This window comes from Epinephelus fuscoguttatus, linkage group LG6 (assembly GCF_011397635.1).
Source record: "Epinephelus fuscoguttatus linkage group LG6, E.fuscoguttatus.final_Chr_v1".
NCBI lineage: Eukaryota > Metazoa > Chordata > Actinopteri > Perciformes > Serranidae > Epinephelus > Epinephelus fuscoguttatus.
This window is the reverse complement of record NC_064757.1, coordinates 29062054-29078180: the sequence shown is the minus strand read 5'-3', so window position 1 is coordinate 29078180 and position 16127 is coordinate 29062054. Positions and strand designations below refer to the sequence as shown.

At 42.2% G+C, this 16127-nt stretch overlaps 2 protein-coding genes across 5 annotated transcripts; one reads left to right on the top strand and one right to left on the bottom strand.

The window, feature by feature from the left end:
- Positions 1-280: 280 nt before the first annotated feature.
- znf131 (zinc finger protein 131) lies at positions 281-6890 on the bottom strand. Of its 3 annotated transcripts, none has more exons than XM_049578328.1 (9): positions 6537-6650; positions 4841-4988; positions 4653-4754; positions 4384-4528; positions 4162-4270; positions 3859-4050; positions 3365-3740; positions 3099-3229; positions 281-1492 (listed from the first exon to the last, which is right to left on the bottom strand). In XM_049578328.1, the coding sequence occupies exons 2-9, from the start codon at positions 4968-4970 to the stop codon at positions 968-970; spliced, it is 1710 nt and encodes a 569-aa protein (XP_049434285.1). In that variant the 5' UTR covers positions 4971-4988; positions 6537-6650; the 3' UTR covers positions 281-967. The 3 variants fall into 3 exon arrangements, with proteins under 3 accessions (XP_049434285.1, XP_049434283.1, XP_049434284.1); XM_049578326.1 differs by having other exon boundaries at positions 6504-6636; XM_049578327.1 differs by lacking the exon at positions 6537-6650 and adding an exon at positions 6770-6890 and having other exon boundaries at positions 282-1492.
- Positions 6891-10960: 4070 nt separating this feature from the next.
- On the top strand, positions 10961-14792 carry LOC125889992 (selenoprotein P). 2 transcript variants are annotated; one of them, XM_049578337.1, is made up of 5 exons: positions 10961-11118; positions 11671-11901; positions 12254-12466; positions 12575-12692; positions 12843-14792. In XM_049578337.1, exons 2-5 carry the CDS (start codon positions 11699-11701, stop codon positions 13443-13445), a joined length of 1137 nt encoding a protein of 378 aa, XP_049434294.1. In that variant the 5' UTR covers positions 10961-11118; positions 11671-11698; the 3' UTR covers positions 13446-14792. The 2 variants fall into 2 exon arrangements, with proteins under 2 accessions (XP_049434294.1, XP_049434295.1); XM_049578338.1 differs by having other exon boundaries at positions 10962-11118; positions 11668-11901.
- The last annotated feature ends 1335 nt before the right edge of the window (positions 14793-16127 follow it).

Genomic DNA, 16127 nt, shown 5'->3' with positions numbered 1-16127 from the left:
GGGGTTTGGAGGGCCAGGTCGACACCTTGAGCTCTGTGTCACATTCCTCAGGCCATACGTGAGCAGCCTGCTGTGGGGCCACTGCTATCTGGGAATGTCGTTGCCATGGGGGGGTCTGCAACAGTGTTTGGTTGTGTAGTGTGTTCACAAGGCAAGAAACCAAGGCTTCCCAACAGAAAACTGCATTGTAACAAAGTGATCTATGTTCACCTGTCAGTGGTTTTAGTGTTGTGGCTGACTAGTCTTGCTTATGAAATGACAGGGGCAAAAGCCAAGGCTCAGCAAAACACTTGTCTATTTACACATCCAACAGATACAGAGCAGGTTTAATGTCAACAGCATTCATACATCTATATACCCTGAGATGCTCTAAAGATAATCAAGAACTCAGTAGATTAATGTAAGACCTGTAGCCCAGTCTGGAAACCAGTTTATTCCGTATCAGTTTTTCCTACAAAAACACCAAAAGTCAATATGAAAAATGAGCTTGAATAAAACTGTAGCATTAGCACTGAGGATCATCAGCACCACACATACGCTGTCTAATGAGCTGCAACAAAACCATTTCATTCATCGTCAAATTGTCTTGGCAAGTGACTCAAACGCAGAGAACATAATAGAAATCTGAAGTAAAATAAGGACACAAATAAAAAAAGAAAGCATAAAAATTGATTGATGAAGCACTGTAGAGTCATTAAGAGTACACGATGTGATGGCAAACGGCTCTGAAATAAATACAGGATCATTAATGATATGTCTCTGTCACTCTCCATATCTCAGAGTTCAAAGAGTGAGAGGTGGTGGAAACAAAGTCGTTCAATGCGATGGCAGCCAGCAGGACATTTTTAGGCTACATGCTCTATCCCACATGCAGTGTTCTTTATTGAAAATACGTCAGCTACATGACCATGCAGCTGCTCGTGACTCAAAGTGTCCAGCAAGTCCTTTACGAGTCCTTTTCACATTCTCATACGACGGCTTGTTCCGTCTCCTCAACACTCACCATTTCCCCCTCCATCTCTACCTCCACCTGAGAGTTCACCACCTGCTGCCCGTCAACTTCAGTCGTGGTCACGTGCACCACCTGGATCTGCACCCCGGCCTGCTTTAATCTCTCCACGTCCTCTTCGCACATCTCCGTCACCCCTCCGTCCTCCATCACGACTGTTGCGGTCTCCCCCATCTCCATCACATCCACAGGCTCCACTGTGACGTGTTCCACCTGGATTCCATCATCCAGCAGGACCGTGTCGGAGCCTTCTATGCTCTGCGTTGCAATGGCAAGGGCGGCAGTGGCGGCAGAGTCGGTGATGACCAGCTCTTCGGTTGACTTGGTGTCCTCAATGGAATGGACTTGTTTGAGGTGGGCCTTTAGTTCTTTAGGGTGGGTGAACCACATGTCACACATTGTGCAGTGGTTGGGCTTGTCGCCTGTGTGGCTCACAAGATGGTCTTTGAACTGGTCCCAACTGTTGAAGACACTGCTGCAGACCTGATGGAGGAGGTGTGGGAGAAAACAGTAGGTCACATAGGAATCATGGGGTCTATGAAACCTCAGAAATCAGAGACAAATGTCCTTCACAATATCCTGGACCCAAAAGTGAGGTCATCAGTTGTCTACTTTTGTCAGACCAGCAGTAATAAACCAAAAAATATTCTATTTAAAAATGTATAACCCAAAAAAGCATCAAATTTTCAAATGTATTAAACTGAAACCAATTAATTATTTGACCTTTCTGCCTGAAATTTTTTTAAATTAAAGGAATAATTCATCTACAAAATAATAATTTGTACATCAATTAATCACTCCATATTACACTGAATTCAGAAAGAGATCTTTGTTCTTTTCACATGCCTCAACAGTACATGAAATCACCAAAAATGGAGAAAATTCTTGAGGGGCAGTACACATGCCGCATTTTTTGCACCTTCAAATTCATTGTTTCCAATGTAGACGCATGTCAGGCACGCTCAAACACCAAAGAGATGCTGTCACGGTGTGCAAGCATCCCCAAGCGCCTATTTTTCTGGGCATGATGGTTGCGATATGCCCACACACTTACAAACAGCACCTGGAAGAAGATCAGCTCTGCACTAAGGATTTCAGGTAAATAGGCTATGATACGATGCTTGTTAAGGTTGCTTGGCAACGTCATATGCAACCTGCCACCATACTTTTTGAAGCTGGCACAAAAGTAGCACCCAGCACCCAACCTTGCATTTTCCAGGCGGTTAGAGATGCAGCATGTGTGCGGCCCCTACTAAATAAACATCATAGGTTACTGAGTTTAAGAACAGCAAAACTGTATCAAAACATCCATTTAAAAACTCTTGAAGAACGAGTGCGGTATAATTCAAGTGTCACTTATCCAGTCATATGCTTAGCACTTCCCAAACATGTATTTTCACTAAAACCATAGTATTCAAAACAATTCTGCAAACAAGCAGCACAACTAGGCAAGCTTGTTGGAGTTCAAACGCACACACTTGTCCAGGCACAATACTCGTCTGTAAATGAGACCATTAATGCGGAAATGTTTTTAGAAGCAAGGTTTTAGCAAAAATGCATCTGTTAAATGAGACTTGGATGATACTGCACAAACTGCATGACAGTTTGTAAGGAGCTGATTAGATATTAAAAAGCTGTTGTAAAGGCGGCCCTCTTTTACTGCAAGTCATTTCAAATTTCTCTTTTTTTTTTTTCGGTCACAGTGGAGGCATGCCAGAAAACAAAAGCTTTCTTCACAAATTCAACGTAACATAGAGCGAGTAACTGACATACAAATGATCACTTTGTGGGTGAAGTAATTACCTACACTAGGAGGAAACACTTCACTAAGATAAATAGATTTCTCAAGGTAAAACACCACAATCTAAGCTGTATGACAATCTATCAGTACATACAGTGTTAGTAGATTATTTAATACATCTGTCTGTGCACTAAATGAGGCACATCAGAATGTCTGGTCTTTCTGCATTAAGTGAATGAAAACATTCATGTAATGTGAAACAAAAAGCATTTGGAAACTCATTTCTCTACTGTAGATGCTGCGCTGGCAGAGGAGCGTTTGACGGCCCTGATTGTGCACAAACTGTACCTGGCATTCATAGAGTTTCTTGCGTCCCTTCTTGGCTCCAGCCCCATTCTGACAGGCTGCCATATGGCACTTCAGTGTGCTGTTCCTTGCAAATCGCTCATGGCAATCTGGACACTCATACGGTTTTTCACCTACAGATAACACATATAAAGCCAAGCATGTATGTCAGTGCTAGATATGAAATAAGAAGTCAACAATATATAAGAAAAATTCATAGTTTGCATATTAAGAATCTGAACACAACCAGCTTTGTTTTTCACTCTCACCTGTGTGCTTCCGCAAATGCTCCTTAAAGTGGCCAAAGTGGTCAAAGTGCTTTTTACAGTATTCACAGACATGCACTTTCTTTTGGGGTTTCTGGTTTCGAGACAGCTCTTCTGCATCAAAATGAAATGTGTTGATGTGCTGCTTCAAGGCGCCCTCCCGCGTGTAGGCTCTCCCGCAGTGGCTGCACACGTGGGGTTTTTCCAGCAAGCCCAGGTGCGTTTTCAAGTGCTGTTTGAGGTGGTAGTACAACTTGAAGCTGCGCTCACACTTGTTGCAGCGGAACATGTTGTCTACTTGGGAAATCTGGACCTCTACAACCTCGACGTTCTCCAGCACCTTGGAGGCAGTGACGGTCTCCTCCTGATACACCACCTCCTGCCAAAGACAAACAGGCAAGGCAGGGTTAATCCTTTCACATCTACAACTCTTACTGTAAATATAAAGTTTTAAACCAAAAGAGCATTAACGTCCGCACAAATACAAGTAAATATACCTCTTCTATTCCTTCCTTCTTAACGACCTGTAGCGTAGGTTCTCCTTGCTGGTATTTGCTGGTTATGTCAGCAAGAAGAGCCAAAGCAGAGTCATCCGACGACTCCTGAGCATTCTTTGCTGCATCGACCACCTCCTCCAGTCCGGTCTCCTCCACCTCAATGGCCCCTTCTCCAATCACCTCAATCTCCACCTGGAGGACATTGAACACAGTCAGTCCCAACAATACAATGTCTGGTTTAAGTAAGGGTCACCTGAAAAACACACTTCCAGTTCCACAACACACCGCCACGCACATACTGACCTGTTCCCCTTCTACTGAGGGTAGGCTCTCTGTGATCACATTAGACGTCTCAGCAATCTTCCTCTTTTTGCCTTTGCTCTTTGCTGTCAGTGAGGAATTCTCATTTATCCTACAAAAGAAGACAAGCTCTTTTGTTAATTTAAATTCCCATTTAAATGACCATTGCACAATTTAGCTTCAACAGCAGTGATACGCGGCAGGTAAGCTGCATGTGAGACTCACTTATTGCTGAGCGCTTTGATGGCTTCCTGCATCTGGAGATATTCAGCCGCCTTCCAGACATCAAAGGCCTCCTCTTCTCCGACTATGACCAGTGTTGCTGTGTAAGTGAACTCCATCAGCTGGCGGAAGGCCGTGTTACTCACTCCTGTCGGAGGATGACAGAGCATCAGTCATGCGTAAAAGCTCTTTTACGCAACACAGTAACAAAGACTGCATAGTAAAGTATGACTGTTTGTTTTTCTTCAAAAAATAATTAAAACACAGAATACCTTCTATCTCCACCAGTGGCTCCTGGGTAAAATCCTGGAAGAACTTGTGGAAAAACTGACTGCATGCTGCCAACACTGCTTTATGGGCTCTGAACTGATGTCCTGCAAGAGACAACAGACACGAACATATTAAGCATTGCTGAGGACTTTCACTAAGACACCATAAATCCTTAATATTTACTACTTACCATCCACAATCAAGGTAATGTCTGTGAACTGGTCCAGCTGCCGTTGTTCATTAAGTTTGTCCATCATGACTTTGTAATGCGCTGGGTACTCATTGCCTCCCTCCAGCTCCACCTCCACCTCAGCCGCCATTATCGACTTTATCCCTTTCTGCACAGAATTTAGGTAGACATAATATTCTTAACATTGAGAAAGTTACACAGCTATTAGCTCAACTGACATCACCAATGTCACTTTGATTGACCTGGATTCCTGGAAACAATTTTCTCCATGGTTCTGATGCACAGTTATAAGAATAGAACACACTAAAACAACAGCGAACAGCAAAAAGGTGCCCAGTATTTAATGTTTCAACACATAAGTTCACAGATGCAGTCATTTAGTGTTGATTAAAAAAATGAAAATAAAATGAACCAAACACTTCGGGCACTCTGTTAACCACTTCAGTTCATAGATTTTCATCTACATCCTAGATTTTTATCTACACTATCTATCTTATCAGACCCCCTTTGATAAAATACTTTGTATGACAAATGTAGCCTTGTCTTGACAGCCATGGCAAAGTCCATGACTTCAGTTAGTGCCACCTGACATGAGATTTGTGGAGGGACTCCTCTGTTTCATACATATTCCCACTTTGCATTTGCACTTTTGTAAACAGCAGGTCACCAACCAAAAATGTAGATGACTCTGGAATGATTTATGGACTGTTTCATTGCTATTCTGTTGCTAGGGCAACAACTTTGGTCCCTGTTTACTTCCTGTCAGCTTCTGCATTAACATACATTCAAACAGGAAATACAAAGGGACCCATTTAGAATGTTTATGTTGTCCAGTTTGAAACGGTCTATAGAAACTTTTTGTTGCTACTCTGTTGCTAGGGCAACAGCTTTGGCCCCTGTTAACTTCCTGTCAGCCTCTGCATTAACAAACAATCCAATAGGAAATACAAAGGTTGAAAAGTTTGAAAAGGTCCATAGAGTTTTGTAGCTCTGCATATTATTACACAGAGAAGAAAGTGACACAGATTAGGCAACTTCCTCATCTTGGGGACACATTTGTGGCTATTGTCAATGGCTGAAATGTGCAGTAGGTGTCTGCATTTGTGTTACATGCTCTATAAACCATGCTTAAGTGATAGTTAAGTCAAAAATGAAAGAATAATGTTTAGAGAACCACATTTTACTGCATGTCAAGTACATGCATTTCAAAGTTTGGTCACTGTGCAGTTTTAGAGCACAGCTGGCAGACCTGCATCTAAATAACAAAGCAAGACTGTGATTAAATTGTACTGGGCTGGAGAAGGTTATATCTAAGGTGACGAATGGCTTTACAGGACAACAACACTGCACAGAACAAGGAAGTCAAGGTGAGGGCCCATAAGAACAGCATCACAGCTGAGCATGGTAAAGCGTTGTGCTTTGCCTTTAACTCCAAAATAAAAGTGTACATACGTAACAGTTTCACCCTGCTACATTTTAAGACCCTGGCGTGCCACACGAGGGGACGGGCGTGTAATAGAGGCAATGATCCCACACATGGATGTTCATTTAACTAACGTTGATCGCTTTGCTAGCCCAGCTAGATGTTAGCTAGATGTTAGCTTGACTAGCAAACATGCAAACCTGCCCCCAGCAGAAGAAAAGAATAAGTGATTTAACATACCCGAGACATAAATGTAACCACAGCCCAACTTACCAGGGCTGGATATACCTATATAAGCGTTTCGATACTGGAACATGAAGGAAATGAACATAGCACAACCCCAGAGTGTCGCAGGTAACGGGCCTCCTAGCACGCTCGCCATTTCGCGTTTGACAATCAACATTACGTCATCAAACCGCGCATTAAAATACACTTTTCCCAGACTAATTTCCTAATTATAACCGCCGTGGATCAAAATACACGTCACAAACCATCGGTATACATACCTCGAGTTTGGTTACGCTGCTTCAGAAAGTTGTTTTGCGATAGTATTTCCCTCGACGCATGTAGCGCTGTTCTACTCTCGCTGATCCAAAAAGGGCGGTCGCTCAAGCCTCGGGCCTCGGATTCCCAGAAGCCCTTGCGAAGGCAGGGACGCCGAGGAGCGTTGCTTAGTGACAGCGGTGTGTGACGACCTTTTACATCATCCTCTGAATCAACTACTAAGTATGAGGCAATCTAATTACATCCGAAACGAATAAAAGTGTATTCTGAATAAATCAACATCACATTAAAATCAATTTATTTGATAGTAATAAGAGTAACAAAGCATCCTCCCTATCAAAATAACACAGGAAGTTACAAGTAGCTAGTATAATGTAGCCTATAATGTTGTATTTATGCTCAACTACAGACTCTGTGGCCTTATTCCAGCTGGGTTTTCCTCCCATATGAGACTAGAAAAAGCATCTTATAAAAGGTAGAAACCTTAAACTCAAAGGTATGGAATGAGACTTATAACACTGCAGTGTCTTTATCATTGTCTGATTAAACACATTTTTTCCTCATGTCTGGACCCCTGTCCTTAGGCTTTCCAGCCTATAGCTTATCAGGGTGTTACATTTCACAGTTTCATTATTTCTTATGAATTGTACTTGCATTTTTTAATATGTGTCTGTGAATAAAATTCTGAATTGAAATGAGGTGCAGCATACGGGTAGATGATTTTATATAATAATAAATAAAAAAAGCAGAGGGAGCATGAGGCATACAGTACGGTGCATGATTATGATTCTTATCAGTGCAACTGCACCAAACTGTGGGGACAACAACACCCAAGAGTGAAGTAGGCCTATCTCTGAGAATGTTTTGCTGACCCAGGTTTCTAAGATACTGCGCCACAGAGATGGGTCCAAGTCATTGTTTTTGCAAGTCACAAGTAAGTCTCAAGTCTTTGCTCTTGAGTCTTAAGTTTAACCCCAAGTCAAGACTGACAAGCAAGTCCTAAGCTTTCAGTTTCGAGTCCTAGTAATAAGTAGGACTAAGTAATAAAGCGCTCTTTGCCAGATGTAATGCCATTTTAACAACAGAGTAATACATCAAATTAAAAAAAAATCATAAATACTTTTTAAAATTTGTATCAGGGCCACACAATATATCACTTTTTTATCGTTATTGCAATACCAACTTGCACAATGAACATATTGTGAAAGAATGCAATATCGCATTCAGGAACTGAATTCATTGAAAGAGAATATCAGTAGAAAACTGCAATTGGTGCCTCTTGGAGTCAGTTGTTCAATATATTTGATAAAAGAATGTTGTAAATAGTTTCCCTTCATTTTTTTTTAAAATTCAACAAGCAATTTGTTGTATGTTAGGAGTTTACTGAAGCAAGCAGAGAGACAACACTGAGTGCACTTTAATATCTTTTTGTTTGTCGCCTGTGATGTCGTTACTGCAATATTCAGCAATGTTATCACATGTTGCATATTTTCCTCATATCATTACGTTAAAACAAGTTTGATGAAAGTTGTTGCATCTCCGTCTGTAATTTTCAACCTGCAAGTTTTGAATACTACAATTTGTTTTTTGTTGACTATGTATGTGAACGAAATTATCTTTTGTATCATTTACTATTTTCAACTCAAAAGGCTCAAGTCCAAGTGAAGTCCCAAGTCCCTGGTGCTAAAGTCCACATTGGGTTGCAAGTCTTTTTTTCTTTGTCAATCAAGTCTGAAGTCATCAAATTTGTGATTCAAGTCCAGATCTCTGCTGTTCCACCTGTTTAACTGTTGGTTATTCAGTAATGTTTAGTGTGGAGTTTCATCATCAGTTCAGATTTCTTAAAGCAAACTGATTTGCATTTTTATATGCAGGTCAGTGTGCCCTGATAAAGAGCGTATGTCACAGTGCCAGACACTGTAAATGAGTAACACTGGGTCATAGACGACCTGGCAGGTCAAATGTTATGCTCTGCTGTATCAGTTGACACTACACCACAGTGGAGGCATCTCACTGCACTGATCAGGTGATGTTTATAGTCACTGATACCTGCATTTACTCTGCACACTGATACATGTTGTCTGCTGGACCACAGCCGTCATGTGTTATTGCTCCACTCTGTTTGTATGTGTCCTTTTAGATCTTCAATTTTAACTTCTACTCGGGGGATTATTTACTGTGCATCCTCCATGTTGGTATGCATGTAATGTATGCAAGATAGGTACATCCCACATGTTAAGCATACCACCAAGTCAGCTGCAGAACTTTTGTAATCAGCACAAGCAGCTGGAAATTAACTGTTCAACTTGTCTTAATGATGATCTCTAATATTTAACTGTGAGAACTAAAGTGGTAAATCTTGTAGAGATATATAGTGGGCGTGGGAACACCCATGACACTAGGAAACCTGACCTGACAGCAGTGCTAAATACGTCCTCAAAATCACCATGGAGAAAAACAAACACTTCTTTCACACAGTTGTAACAACAAGCTTGAATTAGATTGTCTGATACTGTGCGGGTGTTACTGTTAACGTGTCCATCCCTCCATGCTGTACTGCTCACCATAGTTTTTGAGGTAATAGCTTATATTCACACTTAATCTTAACCACAGTGACATCGACTGGCCTAGTTAAAACTGGCCTTTGACCTCAGTAATCTTGTAACAATGCTCTCACAGCTCCAAACTAGAGGGCCTATATCTGCAGCAGGATAACCTCACCTGCCCGACTGGACTTTGAGACTATTTACAGCTCTCTTTTTTTATTAAACTCTGGGACTGTTTACAGCTCTTTTTTTTTTTTTATTAAACTCTGGATGTCATATAGGTCTCTGTCCCTGCAGTGTTGCACAATAATTGCTCCCTCACCTAAAACTGGGTAACAAGTTTCAACAAAAATAAGAATGTGTCAGTATTTCGAACATGTGCATTTATTTCCCCTAATGAAAAAACATAAAAGTCAAGGGCTTTTATTTTGACAAAATTAAAGACACATTTCCTCCTCAGACCTGATCTTTTGTTTGGCATGCAATTTTGATTTCTCCTAGCTATTTGAGTTCAGAAGGACCGGATAAATATAAAAAACTCAACACTGTCAACAATAATAAATCCCAATGTCCTCAAACGAGACAACAATTAGCCTAAGTCCCAATGTCTTCAAAAAAGTACTTCCGAATTAACAGCGTCTTAGCTTGTTACTGTTGCTAAAATTGGTTAAATTTGTTGCCATATCAAACTACAAACATTATTAATCATAAATAAACAAGTTTCAACCATAAATTTTGATCAGGTTTTGGACCTTGTCCACTTCAGCATCGTCTGCAGACTGACTTGGCAGAGATGGCTGCCATCTTGTTTTTACATGGATTAATGTACTGTGTTCTTACTACCAAAAAAAAAGTGTCCAAAAATGAGGACAACAGGTCTAAGTTAAGCAGAATGAAGTGTAACGTCAAGTAACCCCAAAGTTTTATGTCCTCATGAGTACACAGGGTCTCAGGGGGATATAATGGATGCAGAGAAGGCACAAAATGGTGCATAAAAATTCACCAGAATGCAGCATATTTGATGATTTGAGTTTGATGCTCAAAATCTTTCTTGCAGGGGACACTATAACCCTGTGTTTCATGCATCCTCCCTCCAGTGTTGCCTACACTTGCAGTATATGCTCAATTTAGTTCAGCACTACACAATACCCTGTAAATATTATCCTCCCTTTCTGTCTGTGTGTATTAAACCGCAGGATAACTTCTCAGGAATGCTCAATCATGTCACATGTGCATGTTGTTTAGCTGTGTAGATGGGGACTCTGCAGCGACGTGCTGGAAACTGACCAGAGTCCCACCCTCTGTCCTTTCTCGCTTCCCCTCTCTTCGCTGAAAGTGAAAAACAGAATTGCACAATGGTCTTGCACCATCGCGAAGGCTCATAACACACCTCTACGATATACTGAACACAGTGTCAAAGCATTTAATTTAATTTACAAGGCAAATGCATGCACTATCTGCAGGGCTGACATATCTTCACCGCCCGTGTGAGACAGGCAGCTCTTTCTCCTTACACTATTCCCCCGAAGGAATTTGTCGAGCTGCCAGCTGCAGAGAAACATACCCCATCAGATAAAGTGATTGTATCCTGTCAACAAGGGGATTTTGTGCACTGTGACTTTTTTAACTTGAGGAAAGTGTAGGCATCAGCAAACAGCTGGGGTTGAACTTTGTCCTACCTCCACATAGAAAAACAACAGGCAGAGTATAAAAGGGGGGAGCAGCGGAGGAAGAGAGTTGTTTTTGTTCAAGGAGTTGCAGCAACGCAGAGCTGAGCTGAGAGAAAGAAACTTTTTACACAAGGGGTAAGTGACAGAATTCACCTAATTTCACTGAGTTACTTCAAAATGCAGCAATGCACAGAAAGCAAAATGTATTTATTTATTTTTATATATGATTCTTTTACAGCTACAATAAAAAAAATGTTTATTTTTTCATAGCTGTGGCTTTATTACTCATAAACGCCACTGAACTGTTTTCTACATTATATAACTTCTCTGCCTTTATACATGTTGTAATATATCAGAAATGTAACATGTTATGCTTCAACACTTGCTGCTTCCTGTTCAACTACATGCTGTTTCTTTGATTTTACTACGTATCCACAAGCTTAAATTTGTATAGAAACAGCAAGAGCACAAATTTGGGAAGCTCAAATAAACTGCGTTGGCATACCTATGCCGATTTGGAGAATGTACAAATGATAACCCCTTCTCTGACCTTTTGTACAATCCTACCACTTCTGTTTGCTGAGTTTGACCAAATCTCGTACTCACTCCCCCTCGTCTCCTCTTTCACCCCTTCCCTAACTTCTCCCTCTCCCCACCCACTATCCCTCCCCTCTCTGTGCTCAGCAGATTGGGGCAGCAAGGAGGCACCACAGGGATGTGGGCGTGCCTCAGCCTGCTCATCACTCTCTGCCTGCTCCATGGGGGCGGTGCAGAGAGTGACGGGGGCGGGCCTCGCTGTCAGCTGCCACCAGCCTGGAAGATAGGGGAGGTGGAGCCGATGAAGGGGGCCATGGGTCATGTGACGGTGGTGGCTCTTCTGCAGGCCAGCTGATTGTTCTGCTTGGTGCAGGCCTCCAGGTATGGGCCCCTCATGTGTAAGCTAATGTCCACCTTGAAAAAAGCGTGGCATTACATCATCACAGGAACTCTGAATCTGTGGCAAAGCATGACGCTCACACTGCTTTGTTAATGGTATTAGATATTAAACAGTGCCATTGAATGCTATGGCCCATTCTGCAAGGCTTGCCAAGTTGGCAGCGAGGTACAGCAGGCTCAGACTGGCCCTGCTTGTGCAACTAATACAAAGTTCACTGTCAAAGTAGTGCATCCTGTTCATACTTGTTTGTTAAGCAAACTATCCGGTAAAACTTAATTAACGATTTTATCTTGGCAACTGATTTTTAAACCCTGATCTCCTTCACCTGAACAGAATGGACGGCCTGCGCCAGAAGCTTGAGAATCAGGGCCTGAAGGACGTGGTCTACATGGTCGTTAACCAGCAGGGGGAGCAAGCACAGCGCCTGCACCCCATGCTGGCCCTGAAACTGTCAGAGAACATCACACTCTACAAGCAGGACGAGCAACAGCCTGACATCTGGCAGGCACTGGGCGGAGAGAAAGATGACTTCCTCGTCTATGACAGGTGTGTTACCTGTAGTGCATAGTTTTCACATTGTGTGAGGCAAATCCAGAGCAAATATTCTTCTTTTTTTCTGATCCTCACCATGTTTTTCTATCCCTTGGCCATCAGGTGTGGTCGTCTCACCTACCACATTTCTCTTCCGTACTCCATCATCGGACAAGGTCATATTGAGGGTGCGATCAAAGATACCTACTGCAAACGTGTCTGTGGGGACTGCACACATGAGGTACACACCACACACAACTCCAAGAACATACAATTTAAACAAGCATAAGCCCACTGTTAATACTTTGGTAACACATTTTATAAAGATAAGCTCATACGCTGCAGTGTCTTTTGGCTCTGTTTCCATTTATCTTCTCAAATTTTTCCACAGAGCACTGAGACCCCAGAGGAGTGCACGAGAACACCAGATGCACAGCCTGATGCAGACGCCGCCCCACCTGTGGAGGATGGTCATGGTCACCACCACGGCCATGGGCACCACCACGGCCATGGGCACCACCACGGCCATGGCCATCATGGTGTTGATCATGGCGTTCATCCCCGTGGGCATGATCACAACCATGGCCAGCAGGGTGTTAGTCAGCAGGGACAGGAGCAAGTTGGAGGAGATCATTTAGATTTAGGCCAGATGCAGCAAGTAGTGCACATGCACCAGATGCCACAGGACGCCCAAGGGGCCCCTGTGAGGCCTTGAGTAGCAGAGAAGGCTAGCTGAAAGTCAAAGTACAGCTGACAGTGGGCAGCAGGCTCTGAAAACGAAGTCGCTCCCAAGGCCAGCTGATGCTGACACTGACGCAGGCTGTTTGGCGACGCAGGGAGCGAGCAGCCGGTCGGTTTGTGACACTGTAATGAGGCGCTTCCCGCCTCCTGACAGTGACACGGGCTGATGGGCGATGCAGCCAATAATGTCAGGGAGAACTGACAGTGACGCTCGCCTCCTGCTGAATGACAGCAGCCTCAGCCAACTCCATGAGCCTGACCCGCAGGTGTGAGCTGAGGATGAGAGCAGCTGTAAGCTGCCTCTGATATCAGCTTCATACTAATACCAGCCAGAAACACCGGGGTCAAGTGCTCTTTTTACCAACTAGTATTACCCTGGGAGAGGGCAGAGCAACTCCTGACAGCGTGCATGTAGGATAGATGAACATGAGTCCAACATCACACTGATGAAGACACAATAAACACATCAAGCAAAGCATGCACTGGCTGCTTGTTAACTCTACATTTGGCAAAAGATATGCAAATAATTTGTGCCTTGAAGAACATACACCATGTTTCACCTGTCTCTGCGTGTCTGTCAGTGGGTTGCTCTCACCCTTGCTCAGGAGTGTATGTGGTTGTCATGTTCATAAATGACCTCCTCCATTTTGCTATCTCCATCCTTAATGAATCCAGGCGCAGAAACTACGCTCTAGTGGCGTCTGTATGAAATCCGGCAGGAGACAGAGGAGAGGGTAGTTCAGGAACATGATAAACACTTTAAACAAGTTCAGGATTTAAGGATATTTGAGGGAACAGAAAAAGATATGATCTTCAAATATGGGAAAAATTACATTCGATTATTATGAGAAATCTTTGAAGATAGTTTTACTGGGAATACCTGAAAGCATTGACTTGTTACTGAGAAAAAAATAAGTCTAAAAAACATTTCAAAGCAGACTTTAAAAAGTTTATACCAGTGATGTTTTTGTCTGTAACACAAGCTATTGATTGATTGTTCTTGGGCACATATAAGAGCAGTAACTACCATGAATGTCTTTTTTTATGTTTGTCCTTAAAAGTGCTGTATGTAACTCTGGAGAAAGACAGATGATTTTTTGCGTCTCATTCCCAGGCCGTCAAATACCGACGCTCTGAGTTGGTGGTTCAGTCAGACTACCTACCCAAAGCGTTGGTATTTGACAACCTGGGAATGAGACTCAACGATCCTCTATGTTTCTCCAGAGTTTCACGCAGCACTTTGAAAGTCTGTAAGCTAAAACACCTATCAGGAGTAGCATTTTAAATGCTAAGTACACGGTATTTCCTGTGTATGTTTTCTTAACATTTTCTAGATTTGCTATGTAGGTTGCAAAATCGCACAAATTTATACACGGCTTGCTTAAAGAAAAAAAAAATACATGACTCTACAGTTTGGAAAAGGGAAGAGGGAAAACGATTGTGAAGCAGTAACGACTGTTGGAATACACTCTGTAATTAATGATGGTTTCTGCGGGAAGATAACCGTCACCCTGAAAACCTGATGCTTTTACAGAGAGTTGTATTGTGTTAAGGCTGTCTAACATGGAAACTGAGAGTTGAATAAAGATAGTGGAGTCACTTTTGGAGTGTGTGTGTGTTCTTGTTAAAGTTTAAACATAAAAATATGATTGTGAATGTCTATATTTAAGCATGCTGACTTGAAAATTTGCTGTGTAAGCAGAATTGATGGGTCAGGGTGGGAGTGACTCTTGGTGGTACTTGGCAACTATCCCACACCTGCCGGAGAAGTTGGAGGCATGTGACCTCAACAAAGCAGAGGGATCATATTACCCACATGTGCAAGTGTACATTTATATAAAGTTTAAAGCATGCCGTTAAAGTCCAGTTATACACAGATCTTATGGTTTTATGGTGTTGAGTTCATAAAACTGTTTTATTAACACATTTTGGAGATTTACAGAAGGGTTCTATTAAACTGCTGTGGCCAGTATTCACCAGCAGATGGCGATAAAGGCCCACACAATAAACCACCACCATACTCCAAACAGCTGACTGCTGAGTTTACTTACTGGCCTCTTATAGGCTTACCACATTCTTTGACAACTCCACCCGAATGAGCTTTTAACAGAGTCCCTCCTCACAACAAGGCATTAACTAAAGTGACTTTAATTCTGACTGACTATTGCAGCATTTATATAAAAGCCGTCTTTCTCTAATTTCCACTGCACAGATGTACAAACATGCGATTTCAATTCCAGCAGCGCAAACTCTCCTGATTTAGCACACACATGAGCAGCACATGTGAAGTGCCAGCTTGTAATGTTTACACAAGTCGTCTGTAGGGGATGATGATTATTTCAAATGTTTTCACTGAAGCAGAACACATTTAAATGTTACATGGAAAACAAAAACACATCTTGTTTAGTCAGAGGTGGTTATACATACTTTGGCTCCTCAACTACTGTGTTCTATTTAAATGAAACAGTTTATCTGGTTTGTTAGTGTGGTATATTTGTGTTTGTACTTCACGTAGTATTAAAGGGACATTTTTCCCCCAAATTAAAAAATCTACTGTGCTATTTATCAGTCTAGGTTGTCATGGTGTGAGCTGCCAAGTGTTGGAGATATTGGCCGTAGAGATGTCTGCCTTCTCGCCAATATTATAAAACTAGATGGCGTTTGGCTTGTGGTGCTCAGAACACAAAAAATACTTGTGAAAAACTCAACAGCAATGTCTCTTTCCAGAAATCCTAACCCTGTTAATCAAGATAATCCACAGACGTTGCAAACAGTTCCATGTAGGAGCTAGGGCTGTCAAATAACGTGTTAATTCCAATTGATTTATTTCAGATAAAATAAAAATTAATGCCGATTGGTCGCGTTCCATAGTGCCATTGACTCGGTGCTTCATTGAAGGCCACAGTGGCTTCGTCACATGATGGACGCAGATGAG